Genomic DNA, 22,621 nt, shown 5'->3' on the forward strand with positions numbered 1-22,621 from the left:
ATACATCAGTACCCAAGACCCTCTCCATCCAAGTTAGGACCACAGAGAGCCAGGCAAAGATTGCTGATGACTCATCAGGTAAAGGTAACAGTAAAGGTGTCTGGTTTCAGTTCCAGTTTCATCAGAATAGATGCTCACTAGAACATCAGCCAGGCATGCCCAACCACAGCAGTAGCCTTCCCAGTAAACAGCTTAAACTCATGGTTCCGGGCTGGGATCGATCTGCTGCCATGCTAATACTAGGCTAGCACGTTACCACTGTACTATACCTCTAGGCTCCCCTAAAATCCCCATCCTTACCGCCCAAAGACGGAAGTTCCAGATACTACAAAAAACCATCGACCTTGAGAGGATTTCTAACCACAGTCTAGCAGATCGCCAGACAGGGACGTTTCCAAAAGGCTACCACAATAAAACAAGATTTAAAAGGGCAATGCTTTGAAAATGGGATGAGAATGGAATGAGAGGCAATAAGATGTAAAAGTTACCTTTAGATGGAATGCTTACTATCATGAATTCATACTACAAGACTACAAATTCCAATCTCTCTAATTCCATAGCTACTACAAAGAATTCGTTCTTTACTCGGATGTGAAAATTGGAGCAAAATTACCTGGGAGAGGTAGGATAAAATAATGGAGAGACACAAAGTGATGTAATGTAAAGTGCAAAAAGCAATCCAACTGAGTGCTAAGGTGTTGCTAAGAGAATACTTTTAGTATTATTAACAGTAGCTCTGCAAGGGGATTTGTAAGCAGTAATCTCATATGCGTCCGTTTTACTTGAGAAAATTTGAAATAAATTTTGTGTGTAAAGTGTCAAATTTTAATAATGTTACAAATAGATTTAGTAAAGCATGTCAACTTGCAGACAAGTAGATGCCTACCTTAAGAGTGAGAAATACGCCAAATACACTTATGTATACAGAAATCTCTTCCATGTTAAGTTACCTGAACCGTAAACTTACTAACCTTGTGCTTTGCCTCCATGTCGAGCAAATGCACAATAGCTTCGTAAGTACCCCACTCGAGACGGCATTCCACTTCTTCCATCTTAGGTTGGATAGCAAAGGCAGCTGCACCCAGAGTTATTCTCATCGTAGAATTTATAGTTTCGTGTCTAAATATATTGTTTTTCAAAACTTGTAGATGAGGCAAGGCCAAATTCCAAGATTTATGATCCTGTGAATAAAGGAAAAAATATCAATAATTTATCAGAATGGGAATGTTTAACTTTTTTTTTTACATTTCTATACTATATTGAGATGACTGAACTTTCAGATTTGTAATATGCTTGGATAGATATTAAATAAAAAATAGCAAACTGGCCCTTAACTCACCATTGATGACAACAAACAATAAAGTTCTCATAGGAAATTACAATCTCTTATTTTACCAAAATCAATCCCAGTATTATACATTATTTCAATGCCTACGCAAAATTCAATAGAGCTTACCCATTTGGTGTGTAGCTTTATAAATGTAATATATAATTAAAGAAAAATAAAGCCTGCTCCTATTATTCTATAATAACGTTCCCTATGACATCTAATACCAGAATCTGACGCAGAAAATGCCAGTATTTGTGAGGCATAAGGCAATAGAAGTAAGAAACTTGGCAAACCTGCTTCATTACTGTTAGCATTCATTATTGATTTGTTTGTGTTGAAAATTAATAAAAAAAACACTATAATTGGGAAGGAAGTACGGTTAGCAAATATTGAAATATGTAATGATTATGAAAATTGCATTTATTTCAGTGAATCTAACCAGGAATTCTTAGTTCTGACCACAACATTACCACAAATTGTGGGATGGTGGCATTCTAACAATATCAAAATAACTCCTTCCCATAAGATACTTATACAATTGTATTCTCTCCTTTTTTCCATCATTTCAACAGATGTGGTTGTAAATTGGAATAATGTAAAGTTTGTACCATCATTTGGGTCACTGTCACATCCAAAATACAATTTAAAAAAGATAAATTTCTATCTATAAATGTCAAGCTCCATAAATATAACAACTGGGAAAATTTACACTACCTAAAAACACTAAACTTGTGTAACATATTAAGAAAAATATTATACTATAACTAAAATTAATGGTAAAACAAACTATAGCCACTGATGTAGAATATCACCATTTCAAAATATAGGTCCCCATGTACAGCAAGCACCGTATGTCAATTGCATATCATACAAAAATCAAATTTGTTCCACAACTGGAATACAAATCAATGCTATTTATAGGGATATTACTTTCGGCGAAGCTGAAAGGACGAGCCATTAAAAAGTAGTGAGGGTTAACCACTAGTTAGTGGGGGGGAGGTAGTACCTGCCCCTCTCACTGACACACCTGTGATTGTACTTAATTTTGCTTTTGCCTCAGATGGAGAACAGTTGTTACCACTCTTCCCTTCACCTTTTGGACTGCCATTAATAATTCTTTTTTGCTTTTTCTTCTAGTCTGTGTGTTTGTGCCTTCCTGCGGCCATGCATACCTGCCCTGGTCATGAGGGCAACTCCTGCGGTACATTTATGTCCGCCAAGGATACTGATCCCACCGTTTGTGTCTGGCTTGCAGGGAGCTGCGGTGTGATGAGAGTAACAAATGTAATGAGTGTCGGGAGTGGTCTGCTCCCAGTGGGAAAGGTTTGGGCGACGGCAAAAGAAAAAGTCTATAAGGGATTCTTTTCCTTCGAAGGTTTCTTCGAAGCAGATGCAGCCTAAAACTTCTTCAGCTGTTTTCCAATCTTCCTCCAAAGCTTCTATTCGAACAGTTTCCTCCAGGGAACCATCAAGTAGTAGCGCAGCCCTTTAACCCTGGACAGTCTCGGTCCTCGAGAGACAGTGTTGCTTCCCCTAGCGAAGCAGCCCCGCCACTCCCCCGAGGGAATCCTTGTCTCTTTCTCCTCTTCTGCAAGTGTGGCCGTCCCTGGGATTGCCCGGTCCACCTTCCAAGGAGGTTTTGCTGCAGTTACTTCAGCGAGGTGTAGAGTTGCAGCGTTCCTTTGGTCCTTATCGACCTGGTGGTGTCAGAGAATTCGTCTGCTGCCCTGACGGCAGACTCTGTTCCTGCCTCTTCCTCTGCTCCTTCCGCCGCTGCTGAGGACTGCGCTTCCCCCCTCGCCGACCATCCTCTGGGGGCAGAGTAAAGTCTAAGGTATGTCTCTCTTGCGAGAGATCACCTCTCTCGTTCGCAAGAGACACCACTCATAGAGACTCCTCTTCGGAGCCCTGCTGCCAATCAGATTGCTGATCCTGCCCCTGCTGGGGCTCGTCATCGTGGTCACCGCCCTTGCTGAGCTCGCCCTCCTCTCCACCTCAGACATGTTCCTTCACCTTCGGGGATGAGATGTCTTTTTGGCTCTTCCGCTTCGTCATCGCAACACTCGTCTTAGGAGGATCCTTCTCTTCATGGTTCTCCTGGTTCCCGACCTTCACCAGTTTCTCTGGACTCGCAGTCTCGTTTCTCACCTATCCTGCTGTAAAAGATAGACTGTCTAGAAAAACTACAAAATCTTCAAATTGTTTTATTTGTAATTGTATATTTTACTATTGATTATTGTTTTAGGAATTTAGTTAGGTCATGTCCATTATCACTCAAAATTCCTTTCTTTTTATTCTTAACAGGTGGCTGGCAACAGATCCCTACACCCGGTAGGGCTTTTAAAGTTCAAGTAGATTTATAACATCTGAACTGTAGTATAAGGAAGAGCTGTCACCTGAATACCGAGATCCTTGTTCCCTCAGTCATCTTACCTAAAGAAGAAAGAGCTATTTATTATAGATGGCTGACTTTCCATAGAATTAAAGCAACGGTCATACTACCTGTTTATTCAGCAAGCTCAAGGCAAGAAAAGATAATAAGGAAATTTGAGGTTCTAGTTGGGTCCCCTTGCCCAGTATAAGAAAATCGAGGGGTGGTGCCCAGTGCCCAGTTCTCTTGAACGTTTACCTTTTGCCCAATTTCTGGGTATTCCAACGTTTTATCTTTTTGTGTAGTGAATGTTGGGGTGTGGTTGGCATTCAGACACTAGGCAGTCTGTGTGCTATATCTGGCCACAGTCCGCAAACCACAACATAATTTTTGGTGCCCAGCCCTTTAGGAAATGCATCGTCATCGACCAAGGGTCGAAAAGCTAAGAGGAGCCTTATTCGGGATACGGAGGGCCTCGTCTTGATTGCTAGTGACCTGGCGACTCAGGTGAGGTCCCTGACACTCCCGGTGGCGGCGCTAAAGAGGGTTGAGCCGTCGCCAACCTGCCATGTTGCCACTTGTGTTACTGCCACAGTGACCAACAGTGCCCTTATTATCTCTCCGGCAAGGCCAAACATTAATGGTTTGGCCACTCCTGTAACTGGAAGTGATTGGAAGTTTTCAGCCCCCTCCGGGGTTCTCACCGGTACTCCCACCTGTACCAGGTTTCTGGGAGTGTCCTGCTTAGTGTGGGCCTCTTGCCTCCTTGCCTGTTCTGGCAACCAACCCTTCTAGTCCACCAGGGACTTCGGCCAGTGGACTAGAGGAGCAGTTCTTGGGTGACCAAGCAATGTCCGGCAGACTGGAAAAGGCTCCAGCAGCTGCAGCTGAGGCAGTTCTTGGCAAGACAGTGGCCATCCCAAAGAGTAGATGCCAGGCCAAGGACATGGCCAGACCAGCTATACTGTACCCGAAACATTGACCTTGTCCAGGAGTCAACTGGCGAAGCTTCTGGCAGTGAGACTTCTGGTGACAGTTCCAGCTCCTGTTCCAGTGTCAGCTCAGCTGACACAAAAGTGAACCCTCGTTTATCGCGGTAGATAGGTTCCAGACCCGACCGCGATAGGTGAAAATCCGCGAAGTAGTGACACCATATTTACCTATTTATTTAACATGTATATTCAGACTTTTAAAACCTTCCCTTGTACGTAGTACTGTTAACAAACTACCCTTTAATGTAGAGAACACTTAATGCATGTACTACAGTACCCTAAACTAAAACAGGCACAAATATTAAAGGCAACTTTATATCATGCGTTTCCTAAATACGCCAAAAAGCACGATAAAAAATGGCAACCAATGTTTTGTTTACGTTTATCTCTGATCATAATGAAGAGACAAACGCATTTACACATCTGTGTATAGGTTAGTTTTTGCATCGATTATATTCATTATTCAGTACAGTATGTTGATTTTGTTATTACCAATGTTTTACTTAATTTTTCTTAGGACTTCCAAATGAAATGTTTTTCTTTATGACGCCGCCTGAAACGACAGCGTCATAAAGTACGCTCAGTAAACAAACGAAGGCATTTAACACGCATGATGAAAGTGATAAATAATGATATTACAGTAAAAGCTTTTATAAAATATGTTATTACAAATATTATTTACCGTATCTATATAAAATCATACATACGTAGCAAAGCAGGAAAACAATTTAAGAGAGAGAGAGAGAGAGAGAGAGAGAGAGAGAGAGAGAGAGAGAGAGAGAGAGAGAGAGAGAGAGAGAGAGAGAGGGAGAGAGTTGTTTTACATACGTAAATGTAAATTTTAAACAAAAACAAAAAGCCCCATTTCATATAAAATAGATTACAAATATTTTACTTTATCATATTACAGTAGTCTGTATAATACTGTAAAGTTCACTACAGTATGTTGTTGTTATAGTCGTGGCGATGAAATTCTCACGAAACAAAAACACGCCATTTGATTACAACAGCTGATTCATTCTCTCTCTCTCTCTCTCTCTCTCTCTCTCTCTCTCTCTCTCTCTCTCTCTCTCTCTCTCTCTCTCTCTCTCTCTCTCTCTCGTGTTATACAATACTTACATTTAGATGAAGAAACTAAAATTAGTTTTCTTAGTGTCAATTAAATACGAAACGAAAAAATTATGCCGAGTCTACATCCATTTCAATCATAGCTAAAAATACGGCATCCGATTACATCAGCAAACCACTATTTTTTGGGAAACATCATCTTATTCTAGAAAATTGCTACTCTTTAAATAGTTAATTGTACATTAAGAAAGCATGTACTTTTGTTTTTAAGTTTCGGGTGTGTTTTAAAAATCGATTATTGTTGACTTCTTTTTGTTTTACTTTTGGCTGTGATTAGATCAGCTGACATCTAGCTGCAGCTCGAGAGTGTACGAATACACTAACAAAGTATCGTTTATACAATTTCTTAACTTATTCAAACCGTCTACAGTATACAGTTGATATTACATAAGCACCAATGTGTTATAACCTATCAATTTTTTTGTTTATTACATTTAAACCTCCCTCTCTCTCTCTCTCTCTCTCTCTCTCTCTCTCTCTCTCTCTCTCTACCTACCTCTCTCTCTCTCTCTCTCTCTACCTCTCTCTCTCTCTCTCTCTGTGGGCTACTTTTCACTACCTCCCATTCCTTACCTCTCTCTATCTCTCTAACAAATGATATCTTTGTTGCTCCTCAAAGTTTCATTTATATTGAAAATCAATCATGATTCAATTTTCCTTACTTTCTCCAATCTCGCACCATCGGTCACATCGCGGTATTTTAGAAATTTCCGGAAAATCCGCGATATATGTATATACATGGGTTATGAAAAAAATCCGCGAAGTGGTGAATCCGCGATGGTCGAACCGCGAAGTAGCGAGGGCTCACTGTATATCAATCAACAACGACAAGTCCCTCCAGTAAGACCACCATCTGTCAGACCTGCTCAAGGCCCTCGATTCTAGAAAGAGCCCCAAGCCTGGGATCTTCCAACTAGAAACTGGCCAGAATTTTGACCAATTCCTGAGGGATTTTGACGCCTACTGGGGCAGTAGGTATAACACAGGAAGCTCCGGTTGGTGGACTGCTTAGCTAGGAAGGTTCCTGAATGGGGAGATTAAGGAGGCTTTCTCTGCAATAGGGGGTCCCGAGATCTCATACCCCGATATGAAAGAATGCCAATATTTCTTCACACTTTGGGACAATTCTCGACCATCAAGACTCCCAGCCCAAGACCGGGCAAAGGTAAAGTGTGTGTGAACATCCATACAAAGTATTCAAGACCATCTCCCTACTGTTACGCGCGCCAATGTTTCTTCCCGCTATGGGACTACTTTCGACACTATAAAAAGGGAGTTCTAAGTATCGCACGCACTCTCTCTATTCTATCTATTGATATTCTAGACTTCTACAAAAATGACTTCTACCTGTTCCTTTCCTAGAAGTTTCAGCGAAGTTCCCCTCCATGAAGTTAAAGCAAAGACTAAGATGACGAGGGGGAGAAGGAAAAACTTGAAGTTTGGCCCTCATGAGTCGTGCAGGCCAATGACAACACTCTCTAGGAAAGAGACCACAACAGTACAACCAGGTGATTCGACCTTAGTAACTTCAAGAATTGGCAGACGCTGAAGAAAAGAAGAAAAGTGGTGCCCTTCCCTTTCACACCAAGCAGCAGTAGAACTATTCTTACGCCAATAGGAGCACCGGTGATGTCTACGGAAAACCAACTTCCTTAGATTCACGTTAATGTCATTGCAAATACACACACGATAGATTGAGCAGCAACAGACATGCCGCCTGGAAGGAAAAAGTATGTGGGATAATGGCAGTAACTACAGAAAGTTGTCATAGAGTTATCTAATACTTGGCTTCTTTCATTATTATTCCTCATACATGACTGTCTGTAAGAGCATTTATTCAATTTGAAAGAAAATTAAAAGATTAAAACAACCAGATGAGGACGCTGAAAAGTACATCTGTACTATCCAGTGGATGAAGTTAGAGCTGAAAAGTACATCTGTACTATCCAGTGGATGAAGTTAAGAGCTGAAAAGTACATCTGTACTATCCAGTGGATGAAGTTAAGAGCTGAAAAGTACATCTGTACTATCCAGTGGATGAAGTTAAGAGCTGAAAAGTACATCTGTACTATCCAGTGGATGAAGTTAAGAGCTGAAAAGTACATCTGTACTATCCAGTGGATGAAGTTAAGAGCTGAAAAGTACATCTGTACTATCCAGTGGATGAAGTTAAGAGCTGAAAAGTACATCTGTACTATCCAGTGGATGAAGTTAAGAGCTGAAAAGTACATCTGTACTATCCAGTGGATGAAGTTAAGAGCTGAAAAGTACATCTGTACTATCCAGTGGATGAAGTTAAGAGCTGAAAAGTACATCTGTACTATCCAGTGGATGAAGTTAAGAGCTGAAAAGTACATCTGTACTATCCAGTGGATGAAGTTAAGAGCTGAAAAGTACATCTGTACTATCCAGTGGATGAAGTTAGAGAGAGGTTTGCTCTACCTGTTGGATAAGAGATCCCAACTCCCGCTCAACGCACAACCAATGTTTATCCTGTTAAAAGTTTAACCCTTTTACCCCCAAAAGATGTACTGGTACGTTTCACAAAAGCCATCCCTTTACCCCCATGGACGTACCGGTGCGTCCTTGCAAAAAAATGCTATAAATTTTTTTTTTTCCCATATTTTTGATAATTTTTTGAGAAAATTCAGGCATTTTCCAAGAGAATGAGACCAACCTGACCTCTCTAGGACAAAAATTAAGGCTGTTAGAGCAATTTAAAAAAAAATATACTGCAAAATGCGCTGGGAAAAAAATAACCCCCTGGGGGTTAAGGGTTGGAAATTTCCAAATAGCCTGGGGGTAAAAGGGTTAACAATAGTTTCCAGCTTCAATGAAGTCATATTAATAATAAAGATCAATGGTTTGCCTTATGTGTAATAATAATACAAAACTTATCAAACAGACCTAAGAAAAAAATTGACAATGAAGAGAGCAACCAAAATCAAAAGTAGGCGGGGCTTCCCCTTGCGCCACCTGTCATTACCAACAACCTAGCTATTGATTCATGAGCCACTCCAGCGATGTTGATAACATAACCCTATTTTAAAGATAAAGGTTTGCATACTCATAGGATCATACTTTAATAAATTCCCCTAAATGACATAAGATCACATTAATACTCAGCCTAATCACAAGTTTTAACAAACATGATAGAATGGCACTTGTTTTACCTTAGTTAATGCCAAGTCTAATATTTTGTCACTTTTCTTGCTACCAGTGTTCCACAGTGCATTGCAAATAATTTTATCCGAAACTCCGCCAGCAAACTCAATTATACGCAGATTTCTGAAACAAATAACGGAGCGTAAGGGGAGCAAAAAACACAATTTTGTAAAATAGTTTCATTAATACAGCAACCTCTCTTTCCATCTGATCGACTTTATGCCTCATTCTTAAAAAAAATCAAATGGAAAAATAAAATCTATGTTACACAACCTTAAGTTGATCTCCAAGTCATTCAATAAAGATGAAAAATGGTTGAAAAATATCAAATTTCTGAAGTACAGGTAAACTGTATTTTTCCTAACTGTACAAACTTGAGTCTTTTAATAAAAGTAAGACTATTAGCTGGGACTTGTGCTACTAAATTTTGTAACTAGCTGGTGATAGCTACAGTAAGGTGGTGTTTAAGCTTATTAGCAGGCGCTCATGCTGCTAATTTTTAGAACTAGGTGGTGGTAGCTACTGTCGCGTGGTGTTTAAGCTTATTAGCTGGAACTCGTGCTGCTAACTTGTATAACTAGGTGGTGGTAACTATTGTCAGGTGGTGTTTAAGCTCACCCACCCGATAGTCCACTGAGCAGCCACTTTTGACCTTAACTAAGTTAACAAGTTTGTATGGTTAGGGAAAATACAAATAACTTGAAAATTCTAGATGCATGTCACAACCACTATCTTAAACAAGAGATTCCTTGTCAGAAGTAACTCGGGATCTTCGGGTACTCACAAAAGAAGGAATCGGTGAAGGTTTTCAGCCTTTAAGACTTGCACCACTGACAGGAGCTTCTCTAGACATAAGTACACTAAATAATCAGTTATTAGTTGCCAAGTGGATCTTACACTGAATATAGCCCACTTCCCCTCATAGACAGCTAAACACAATCTTCACAGATATTCAGACATCTCCCATGCAGTGCACCACAAAATGCCTTTCACTCTGAGGAGATGCTGGATAGTAGCCACCCGTGAAGTGACAGGGATGCCAGTTGTGGTACCTCTACACATAGGACAGACAAATTAGGTTGGGCCCTTGGGGTGGTTCTCTTGGTACCTTGACTAGGGGCTCAGCAGGTATAGGAACCATTCGGAGTGTGGCCACTTGGGAGCCGCAAGGGTCATTAAAAGATTCTGAGTCATTGATACTACCAATTACCTGCCAAATCAGACTTAACAGCAGAAAATTGTAAACATCTAGGTTGACCCATAGATGTTGGAAAGGGTTCGACAGCACTGGTGATGCATTTGGAGAGCAGAAAACCAGGAACTTTACTTTAGTTGTGTGGCAAACATGTCTATCAACAGTGACCTCACAGTACAAAAAGTCTGTTTCTGGAAGATGACAGGATCATAACCATCCTAAAACTTGTCCCAGGCAACTGAGCATGTCTGCTGGTACAGTGCAATCCTCTCACCCCGAAAAAACATTGACACTTCTGCCGCACTGTTGAATGCCCAAGTGTGTGACTGCTTACCCAACTCGCAGAGGGACTGAAACAGTGTCCCCTTGGTTGTTGATGTAGGCCACTGCTGTGGCATTGTTGCTCAACACTACCAAATGTCTTATCAAACTAATGGAAAGCTTGTAATGCGAGAAGTGCTGCTTGAATTTCCAACAGGTTGATGTGCATACTTTTTTCTTCTTCGGACAAGTTTCCTGAGGCTATGTCATTTCCTCCTTGGATGCATCTCAACAGTAGCATCTCCAGGAGGAGAAAATATGAGAGGATGCGGAACTTGTCGTTCAGCTAAAAGACCAGATTGTCCTGTAAGTCATGCTCTAACAGAAAAAGGTGTGGAAGATTTTCAGTTGCTGACCTGTGATGTTTCAGACACCACTCAAGCGATTGCTGGTGGAAATGCCCGTGAGGGATATGCTTCTCCAATGACGAGAGGTGTCCAAGAAGGCGTTGCCATGGTTGACCTGGAAGTTCTTATTCAGAGAAATGGCCATGCTACCTTCCAGATTCACACTGCAGGCTTGTCTAGTAGCACAACCAGGTACTCCATCATCTGCTAAGACATAAGAATAAACTTTTATGAATGACCATGATCGCCATGATAGGATAGAAATCTCTCTCCATCCTGAAGCAACAACCTTTGGGAGGACAGAATCTGCCAATCGTCCAGGTATCTCAGGAGACTAAAGCCGTTGGCATGACCCCAAGCTGAAGCAAGTGTGATCACTCATCAAGACTTAGGAAGGATTAGAAGTTCTAAAGAACATGGCTTAGAACTAGTATACTAGTATACTAGGATGAAGCAGAGGTACTTGGGGAGGATGCCATGACTTCCATCAAGGGACAGAGGACAATCATTGATTGGCACTTTGGGACCCCTCAAGGATTGTAACACACAAGAAAATTGACTGGGTCGGAACTGCACGGAGTGCTTTAGATAGCGTCAATATCCACATTTCTGGACTCAGGAATTTCTCATGCTCTATCAGATCGAACACGATCTTACCTCCAACACTTTCAACAAAGACTGTTCTACATACCAGAGGATGCAGACCCTTCTCTACCCAGCCATCCAGAAGATCCCATGTTGACAGAAGGGACTACAGTAGAGAGATTTAAACAAGAGGTCATGTCATTCTCAGCCCTTTAGCCTCCTGCCATGGAAGTTGCTTCCATCGTCAGCCTCCGCACAACCTCCTGGATCAACCTCTGGTCAGGTGCAGTGGCATACTTCAAAGACCCAGAATTTGGCATACCATGAGAAGAGTGCCAAATCTGTGACCTTCTTGGTGCATTAGTTGGTCTACTAGATCTTTACAAGAAAGGATGCCGTTGCATCTCACTTTGCCAGGCAGGTGGGGCAAGAGGTGACATTAGTGCTAAGGAAAATACGAGTGTTAGAAACACCAGTCCTGTTCCTGCAGAGGTAAACGGATGACACAATGGAAAAGCGGAGTGGGGGTACACTTTAATCCATTGACCAGTTACCTTTAAGAGGCCCTTTTCTTCAAAGGCACTTACACCTAGAAAACCAAACAGACTCCCTCCCATGAAGTCCTAGGTTATGAAGACTCCTGCAGAGTCCATGGCCAGATTTGCATCTCCAGTCTCCTCCTCCAGGGAAGGCATCAACAACGCTCTGCCTTTTCCCCTAACCTGGCCAGTCCAGAAATAGTGTTAAGAGGAAGAAATGGAGGAAGGGGACACTGAAGTCTACATTCCCCTCCTACAGGTGCAGCAAGGAGGAAATGTCTGTCAAGCCGTTGAACAACATTAGCAGTGACACTGAGGCGAGAATCGAGTGGTGAAGCTTGTGTGACAGATGTCTCCTATTGTTCATTCTCTCTAGCCATCCTCTCCCCAAAATACCAATGACATTCAAGACCTACCATCCGGAATCATCAAGAGCTTAAATCATAGCAGCAGAGGTAAGATGATGAAAACACATAACACCAAAAGTCATACAAGACTGTTCTCCAAGCTTCTAAAATCATGTTTTTTCTGGTTTAGTCAACTTAGGGCTGGAGATCAGTCATCAATCTACCAAAACAAGGTCTTTCATCGGTAGAGAATACTTATGCTTTCTACAGACATAAAGAATACATACTTTCAGCAAACCAATAAACTGTCCTACAGAAAGGACCTCCGCTTTGTTCTCAGAGAGTACTATACTGTACTAATTCAAAGCTCTGTACTATGGATTGTCTAATGCTATTTAAGTGTTCATGCCATCACTCATGCTGAGCTCTTCTTGGGCCCATTAGAACAAGATTCATCTGCTGAGGTATCAAGGCTACTGGTTGATTCTGTCCTCTATGAGACAGATACTTCAGGTAGCACAATAGTTTCATAACAAGAACCTCCGGCTTAACTTTGGCAACGTCTTCTGGGACATCTCTCATCATTGGGAAAGCTTGTACCTCGCGGGTGTCTCCACCAGCAATCCCTCCAGTGGTGACTTAAGAGTCAATACCCCTCACCTGCTGGTTCCAGTAGAACAAGAAAAGACTATTTAGCCTCATGGCTGAACAACAAGGACCTCATAAGGGGAATTCCACTATGCCTTTGACCTAATGCTTGCAAAGGCCTTGAACCAGAGCGTGAACTTAAAGGTCCGAGGTTTGTATGATTGGGGAAAATACAAATTACTTTTAAAATTTGTGATTTGTTGCTACAAGTAATAAAAAAAACCATCGACCTTCAATACAAAACTCATCCTTAGGAGGGAGACGTTCCTATGACCAAAGCAGGCTTGGTTTACTGACCAGGGAGAGCTCGATGAACTATGGTCCTAAGAGATGAGAAAGTCGTGACTCATCAACGCCCTAACAACTGTGCCTAGGGATGTAAACAGAGTTAGGGTAGGTCTTCAACAAAATAGGTAGCTAAGTCAATGAAGAATCTATATCCATAGCATGTTGTTCAGTGTATTGGCATTATATGATTAAAGAATATGTATACAAGTCCTTTGTCCATTCAGTATCCAGTTCAGTAACGTAACAGCACTACTGCTGCATCCCAAGAGAGGGGAAGAAAAGGTAAAATGCAATACTACACCACCTGATTATTGGCTACCATCAGTCTCTGAGAAAAGGTATCCAGTGACCTGTAGGAGTGTTCCTGAAAGTGGCAATGAAGGTTGTCTGGCATTTCCAGTCTTTGGCCTTCATGGCCTGTGTCACAGACAGATTTTTCCTAAAGGCTAAGGTTGAGCAGACACTCCCGACTTCATGTGCCTTCACTCTTGAGAGTGCAATTCTTTGAGCATCATCCCAGGCACAGGAACACCTAATCGTTTCCTGAAGCCAGAAATAGATGGTGTTCTTTGAGATCTGTCTCTTGACCTTCCCAGAACTTTGTTAATAGTTTTTGGTCTAGTGCAGGGCACAGTCCTTTTGAGGTAGCATCTCAAGACCATCACATGACAAAACAGCTGATCACCTCTAATGCTAGTTACTTTCATAAGGGTGATAGGGAAGGTCTCGAACCTAGGATTCCTGAATCACCGGATTTTGTGCTTTTCCCTATAAACTGAGGAAAAAAACAAAAAAGAGGCCTCCTAGCATCCCTTAGTATGGCCAATGGCATATGCAATGCAGTATTACTCTCAGACTCTTCACTAATACCAGGGCAAGTAGGAACACAATCTTCTGTGTCAGATTGTGATCTGATGCCTCCTTGAGAGATTTTAATGGGGATCTCTTGAGAGATTTACAGACCTCCATGATGTCTTGTTCAAGAGGTTGAAGTTCACGTGGAAGACATGGACAGTTCCCATGAGGTGGAAAGCCCTTTTAGTCTCAGTACCTGGTCAGGGCTAAGCAATAGCTATTTATCTGAGAGGTACTTCTCCCAGCTATGAATGACTAGGAAATAAGCAATAACTGGCAGAGAAGCTCTGACCGGAGAGCCATCCTACCAATGACAATTGCAGAAGATGGCCCACTTCCCATTGTAGACTACTGCAGAAGATCTGCGTAAATATTCAGAAATCCTTCTTGCAGTGCATGAAAAGCCCTTCACGTGTGAAGTGACAGGGACATCAGAGTTGTAAAATCTCTGCAGGTGGGGCTGACAAAAGAGATTGGCTCACCAGGGTCATCCTGATGTTCGGGGTCTCCAACAATGTTGATGACCCTACAAATCAGACAAAACGGTGGAATACTGTAACCACCTAAGTTGCTCCAGGGATGTTGGAACATCCTCAATCGCTGCTGCCTGGTTAGAAATTGGAGAACAGTGCACTAGGAGCTTCCTGTTTAGGTGTGTTGCAAACAAGTCTATCATCAACCCCAGGTACCCAAGTCCTTCTCTTGGGCTTGAAAACGCTTCTCCCAATTGACGACAATCCAGAGATTGTGGTAAAACAGAACTGAGAATCAATGCCAAAGGGAAAGTGGTAGGCTGGCACTCAAACAGAGCTGGAGTCACTGGTTTAGGGTCACAGGCACATTATCAATAGGCAGGAGTGTGTCAGGAACAGGGGTAATCAGGGCAACACACAGGTTTACTATCCCAAGAGTTTTCTTTACTCATTCCAGCTTCAGCACTGCTTCCAATGTAGTAGAAGCCTACAGATACTGCTGGCACTGTGATCACCTCTGTTATCACTGGAGTCACCACTTGGGTTACTGGGGAAAAGGGGTGAAGTAGCCTTATCTACCAGATCTCTCAAAATGAAAGTGCCTACCTGCATGACCTACGAAAGACCAAGCGTTCGTTAGGCTACTCAATGTTGGCAGTCTGCAAGGATGAACTTTAAGCAATTGCTGGAGTGCAACACTATACCAAACCTGAAACAAACTCCTTAATGTAGATCAGAGTTCTACATGCTCCTGAATCATACTTCATGAGACCAAGCCAAGAATGTGTACCAAGAAGCTTCAGCGAAGAGTAACCTCAATGAATAGAACAAAGTCCTAAACAGTGTATCCGGCATTGCAATGGACATTACCGGGAATATTTCGGGAGAACAATTAGCCTTTCCACTCCACAAAGAATACTCTCATCTTTATAAAGACCCCACAATCTACACTAAACATATATGGAGAACTGCGAACAATAATACCCCCTATTAGGTGCAATGTGTGAGAATCAATTACATGTTTAACCATAAACCAATTGTCCATCTTTCACTTTCATACCTCCTTCGTCTCATTAATACGAAGTCAATATCAACTATTTAAAGTAAATGGGATGAAAAGAAGATTAAACAATCTTGGATAGGATGCATAGAATGCAACAGAATGACCTTACATACTGCAGCCAGGACAGAGGCCAAGAATCTTTGATATGAGAGTGGGTGGGTCTATTCTCCCATGCTCACCACCTATTGCTAAATACCTCTATGATTTCAATATGACAAATTCGGAGATAATTTGTATTTTTCCTAATCATACAAACCTTAGCTGTATACATCGGGTTTACTTTCGGCGTAGCTGAAATTGACGAGCCAATAGATTTTAACAAGGGTTAACTACCCCCCCCCCCCCCCCGCGCTAGTTAGCGGGGGTAGGGGAAGGGGTAGCTTGCTACCCCTCCCCCCCTCACACACCGGTGATTTGCTTCACTTCACTTAGAGGTAGGACTTGACTTGGGGGACAGGGCTGGCGGGCAAATATGAGTAAATAGCTAAGGTTTGTATGGTTAGGAAAAATACAAATTATCTCCGAATTTGTCATTTGTTCCGTAACTGAAATACAAACCACGCTATTTACATTGGGTGACTTACCCCTTAGGAAGGGTGGAAAGTCCCCAGCCTTACTGACTGGCTTTACCCGGGGGCTCCGCCTCCCAGTGAGTAGCACTTGAGAAAAGGAGCCCCTGCACCTCACAAGTTCCTTGCTTCGCAAGGAACGTGTGGCCTACATAAGTTGTGTGTGGAAGAAAGAGCGTGACTCGTCCTATGAAGTTGACCATGAGTACTTTAGATAGGAATCCAGGATAGGACGTTCTCAATACCACCTCGTCAGGGTATGGGGGACGCGACAGTATTAAGCTTAATACTAGGAGCACAAGGAAGCATGGTTTACCTGCAGAGGTTGAGGTCAGCTGTGCGAGTGTCAGGAACTGGAAGCGCAGATGCGCGCTGACGGGCAGGAGATCTAGTGCGCTCAGGAAACCGATGGCGCGCTGGGCGCACAGCAGGAACAGCAGGATGTTCGATGTCCACAGGAGAGCGCTGGCGAGCAATGGGGCGACGATCATCAGGAGAGCGCTGGCGATCAGGAGAACGCTGACGATCAGGAGAGCGCTGATGCGCTACTACGCGTGAACGCACAGGAGGGCGCGCAGGGGAACCTTGACGCGCAAGAGAAGCACCAACACCGTGGGCGACATCCCTTTGCCCCGAAGGGACCGTTGCCCGTCGGCTGACGAGGTCAGACTGCTGGCCATCTGCACCGGAAGCGGAAGGTCTGGAAGGCGTTGGAAAACGAGAACGATCCCCGGAAAGGTCTAAGGAAGCGGCTGCTGCAGGTTGCTTACGGCGAGGAGAGTCCCCATCGAAGGACAGAGGCGAAGATTCGAAAAGGCGCCTCTTAGCACCCTTATAGGGAGACGGGAGGCCCTTGCGGCGAAGCGGACGATGAGCCTTACGGCAAAGGCGGCCACGAGGGAGGTCGTCAGGATCATCAGTCCTCCGAAGAGGAGTCTCAGTCAGAGCGCTCCCCCAAGGGGGAGGCTTAGCCACAGGAGAGCCCGTGGGACTCCCTTCCCCCTTCGAAGGATATACGGAAGGGGGAGGAGAGCCTTCAGCAACGTCATCCACATTAGGAGCCGCAGAGGTTTGACCAGACCCATCGGAAGCCTCTGCCACCACGTCAACGATGGACAGAGGGTCTACCTCTGCTATTACCCGCGACTGCTTAACAGCGGCCCCCAACTGGACAAGGTCAAACAGGGCTTCCTTGGAGGGCAGGCCCTTAAGCCCCAAGGAAGCCCAAAGCTGAAAAAGATCATCATGAGACACATGATCATTATCAAAAACCTCCGCCGGAGGAGGAGGGGGAGCCGCCCCGCTATGGGAGGCGACGCCCTCTCCCACACCCCAAGGTCAGGAAACAGAAGTAGGGCCTGCGCTCCCATTCGGCGGTCTCTCACTAGGAGCCGGACGAGGGGGAGCTTCGGAGGAGGTTTGGGCGGCGGAAGAAGAGTCCCGAGAGCCTTCCTCCTTCAAGGCAACCCCAGAAGGAGAACGGTCTCTCTTGGACTTCTTCTTACGCCGGCGGCCAAACCTCTCCCACTGGGAGGCAGATCACTCCCTACACTCACTACATGTATTTTCTCTATCACACTGTCGGCCTCGACACTGCGGGCAAAGGGTGTGAGGATCAGTATCCACCGCAGACATGAAGGTACCGCTAGGGCGACTGGCAATACCAGGGCACTTGCGCATGATGGACATCCAAGGGCGAGACCAATTTCAAACACACACAGCTAAAGAAAAGCAAAAAAAAAAAATTAAGGCTGTCAAAACGAGGACGATAGACAGACACGTCTGTTCATTGTCCAAGCCAAAAGTGAAGTGAAGCAAATCACCGGTGTGTGGGGGGGAGGGGTAGCAAGCTACTCCTTCCCCTACCACCGCTAACTAGCGCAGGGGTAGTTAACCCTGGTTAAAATCTATTAGCTCGTCAATTTAAGCTACGCCGAAAGTAAACCCAATGTAAATAGCATGGTTTGTATTTCGGTTACGGAACAAAAATTATTTCAACATTTCCTGTTCTGCTGAAGACATTTCCTATCTTAAAAGACTAAAGGTTGGTATATGCATAGGAACATCTGTCTTCTCATACCTCCTTTGAATAGAAAAACATTGTGGGTGTTGGGGCAAATGGTTTTCTTTTGCAAAGAGGGGGGATATAAAGTGACTTTACCGAAGATAATGAGAAAGTAAAGTACGGCAATGAAGATATTTCCATAAAACTTAATGAATTTCAATCTTTCTTATTTCCTAAACCTAAAGTAAGATAATACAGAACAAAATTAAAAGAAAACTTAAAAAACTAATTTCCAAATTCTGAACAATATATCTTATTTTATGTCACACATGATAGGCAGGAACTGTCATATTTTCAACTTTGAATCTCAAAGATGTACCTTAGCAATGCTTCATGGGCAATAAATCATTCTATCTGTGCAAGTTAATGTAAGTTATTTTCATCAATTTTTTCACATCTTTTTCCTTATAAAAGTTTCCTTTGCCTAGATGAATTAGATTTAAATTATTCATGGATACAGGTAAACGCAGTTACTGCCTATAATGTGTGTCATTCTCTAAAAATGTATAACCATTTATTTTATTTTGCATTCTTTTCAATACTGTATATGTATCTCGGAGAATGAAATTTTGCATTTTTATACTAATTGTATTATCATAAAATCACTCCATTGCACTGGGAAGAAGAAAAGCAAAAATGTTTACTGTACAGTTTCAACTCCCATCTCTTGAAAATTATCTTTATCAATTTTGAATGAAAATTATATCTTTATATTCATCCCATTATCTTGAAAGATATAAGAAAGGTACAATACAGTCTTGGGCTAATATGCCATAGGTTTACCCAACTTGCCGTATGGGATGTTACAAAAGTCTGGCCGGGGGATCACCCAATTTATCAAGATCATTTATATATTTTTAACTTTATATTCCAGGGCAAGAATTTTATTTGTATCAAAAACTCACTACATACCTTAGCTTGCAGCATTTGATAAAACTATTATTATCACTCAACGGCATCCAAACTTTCTCTAAGTTTGGAGAATGTCTGGCAAAATAGTCAAAAGCGACCTCCGTCTGGTCAAGTTCTTTCAGAGCAAAGCAGATCTCTTCATCGGGAAAAACCCACGAGACTAATTCCGATAATTCACTCTCCATAAAAAGTTGGAATCTATCAGGTGTCCAAAGGCTTTCTATTCCAATTTTAAGAGCAGTGACAATGAGCATGTTATTGAATACAACTTCCTGACCTTGCCACTGAAATTTTAAAAAATAATAATTAATACAGTAAAATTACTCACATGACAAATTTGGAAATAATTTGTATTTTTCCATTGTAAAGAGCAATGGAGATATATTTCGGCGACAGCTGAAACTAGCTGTAAAACTTTTAACGAAGTGCTACTCCCCTCCACTAATTAAGGGGGGGGGGGGGTAGACCAACCAATCTGCTCACACAAGCAGTACTATAGCATACACAAGCCCCTTTGCAATTGCAGGCAGGACTTCCTGGGGGTTGGGTGATGGGCAGGCCAGTATGCGTTAAGAGCTTCTGGTTTGTATGGCTTGGAAAAATACAAATCATTTCCAAATTTGTTATTTTTTCCGGCACCAAATACAAACCTTTCAGGTCTTTACTATGGACACTCACAGTTAGGTGGGTGAAAGTCCAAGATCAACTACAGTCCATTTCTTTTAGCGAGGCATATTTGCACCGACTCGCAGCGGTCCCCTTTTAGCTCGGAAAAGTTTCCTGATCGCTGATTGGTTGGACAAGATAATTCTAACCAATCAGCAATCAGGAAACTTTCCCAAGCTAAAAGGGCACCTTTGCGAGTAAGTGCAAATCTGCCTCGCTAAAAGAAATGGACTATAGCTGGTCCCTGATTCGGGGCATGATTGATTGTTTGATTGATTTTAAGTTTTCTGGCATCCTGACATCTAAGGTCATTAGCGCCAATATAATTCATTATACAGTGATGCCTCAGGATACGAAATTAATCCGTTCAGGATGCGGTTTCGTATCCTGATATTTTCGTATCCTGAGTCGCGTTTTACATGTAAATAGCCTAATCCGTTCCAAGCCTTATAAAAAGTCACCTTTTCTTTCATAAACACGCTAAACTGTAGTAATAAACATGCATTGCAGCCATTTCTATCATTCAATAATTAACACAACCGTTAAAAACAGCCTAATCCATTCCAGAAACCACTATGAGATTATTCAATAATGTAGTTATAGCCAAGTTATCCCCCCCCAAACCCAAAGAAAACGGTCCGTTTTCTTTACTACGGTACGTACTGTATAAAAGTTACGGTACTGTATGTACGTAAAGCATTTAGATCAGTGAAGGTGTACTGTTACTGTACCTGTACGTACACCTAAATTAATGATTGATACTGTACCTGTACACTCTGAAAAAAAGGTTACAGTTAATTAGTGTAACAAAAAAGTTGAAACTTACCTTTTGATTGAGACGATGTCCGATAGCGAAGTCGCGGCAGAGGAGGATGGCACAAGGCAGAAAACGTAACAAGTGACAGACTACGTACAGTAATTTACACACTTAACACATTAACACTTAAACTTTACGAAATAAAAAAATGGCAGAAATAATTAACACTTAACATTACGTATGGAAAACTATAAAATGAAAGAAAAAATTACTTTAACACTTAACGGTAACATAAAACTTAAAATTGAATTTTTTTTTTTTTTGCTTTTTTATAACTTTACGTTTTTCTTATTTTCTAAATCTCTTCTACTTCTTCATCACTTTCTTTTTTCTGTTTCTTTTCTTTACTTTCACCTTCTACTTCTTCATCTCTTTCTTTTTTCTGTTTCTTTTCTTTACTTTCACCTTCGTCTTGGCCTACTAATACCGCTGGCCTCTTTAATAAGAAACTATCCATTGAAGCTTGTTTCTGCCTACTTTTCAACACATTTCTAAAATGCGTTAGGCAAACGTCATTGCAGTGTTGAAGCGCACGGTTGGTATAAACTTTTTCTGGATGTTCCTTTTCGACGTAGTCTGCCATTTTATGGAAACATGCAAGAATTTCCTTAATGTCTGCCATTTTCAAAGGTGCAACATCCTCCTCATCACCGCTAGAGAACTGCTCTTGAACATCACTCACTTGCATCGTCTCCAACTCCTTCAAGTCGTCCGTCGTCAACTCCTCGTGGTGCTCCTCGATAAGTTCATCGATATCTTCCGCGCTAACTTCCAGCCCCATGGACGTACCAAGATGTACGATGTCAGCCACCTCAGACTGCTGAATTGGTTCAGGATCGTCAACGATCTCGGCTTCTCCTCCAGGCTTCCCGAACCCCTCGAAGTCTCGTGCAGAGACAGCATCAGGCCACAGCTTCCTCCAAGATGAGTTTAGGGTACGCCTCGAAACTTCCTGCCAAGCGAGATCGATGAGTTTGAGGCATATCACGATGTTGAAGTGATCTTTCCAAAATTCACGCAGAGTGAGGTTTGTACTCTCTGTGACTTGGAAACATCTCTTGAAGAGATGCTTCGTGTACAATTTTTTAAAATTAGAAATAACTTGCTGGTCCATGGGCTGGAGGAGAGGGGTGGTGTTAGGCGGTAGATACAGGACCTTTATGAAGGAATACTCGGCCAGAAGATATTCCTCGAGGCCAGGAGGGTGAGCTGGAGCATTGTCCAACACCAGCAGACATTTCATAGGGAGGCGCTTTTCTTCCAAATATTTTCGGACAGTCGGACCGAAGCAGACATTCACCCAATCAATGAACAGTTGCCTCGTTACCCAGGCTTTTGCATTCGCCTTCCACATCACGGGAAGGTTCTCCTTAATGACTTTGTGGGCTTTGAAGGCTCGGGGATTTTCTGAATGGTACACCAGCAGGGGCTTTATCTTGCAGTCCCCACTGGCGTTTGCACAAAAAGCAAGGGTAAGCCTGTCCTTCATAGGCTTATGTCCGGGTAGCCTCTTCTCCTCCGCCGTGATGAATGTCCGACGAGGCATTTTCTTCCAGAAAAGCCCAGTTTCGTCGCAATTGAAAACTTGCTGCGAACTGTAGCCTTCCTGCAGAGTCAACTCTTCGAACGTTTTAACAAAGGCTTCGGCAGCCTTCGTGTCCGAGCTGGCTGCCTCCCCATGCCGTACCACTGAATGGATGCCAGTCCTTTTCTTGAACTTCTCGAACCACCCACGAGAAGCCTTAAACTCTGGGGGTTCCTGCTGGGATGTTCCTTCTCCTGCTCCTTCTTCGGCCTGAGCACTCACGAGATCACCGAAAATGGCGGAGGCCTTCTGGCAAATTGTAGTCTCAGTGATGGTGTCTCCTGAGATCTCTTTGTCCTTGATCCACACAAGAAGCAGCCTCTCCATCTCGTCATGCACGTGCGTTCTCTTGTTGGAGAA

At 42.7% G+C, this 22,621-nt stretch overlaps 1 protein-coding gene across 2 annotated transcripts in view; it reads right to left on the reverse strand.

The window, feature by feature from the left end:
- LOC137651320 (uncharacterized) overlaps nt 1-22,621 on the reverse strand; it is a 144,786-nt gene that overhangs the window by 63,447 nt on the left and 58,718 nt on the right. For both annotated transcript variants that reach the window (XM_068384596.1, XM_068384595.1), the window contains exons 4-6: nt 19,194-19,477; nt 8,995-9,109; nt 972-1,181 (exon numbers count right to left, since the gene is read on the reverse strand). In XM_068384596.1, coding sequence (XP_068240697.1) covers nt 972-1,181; nt 8,995-9,109; nt 19,194-19,477 — 609 coding nt within the window. The remainder of the gene's footprint in view (nt 1-971; nt 1,182-8,994; nt 9,110-19,193; nt 19,478-22,621) is intronic.

This window comes from Palaemon carinicauda, chromosome 12, assembly GCF_036898095.1.
Source record: "Palaemon carinicauda isolate YSFRI2023 chromosome 12, ASM3689809v2, whole genome shotgun sequence".
NCBI lineage: Eukaryota > Metazoa > Arthropoda > Malacostraca > Decapoda > Palaemonidae > Palaemon > Palaemon carinicauda.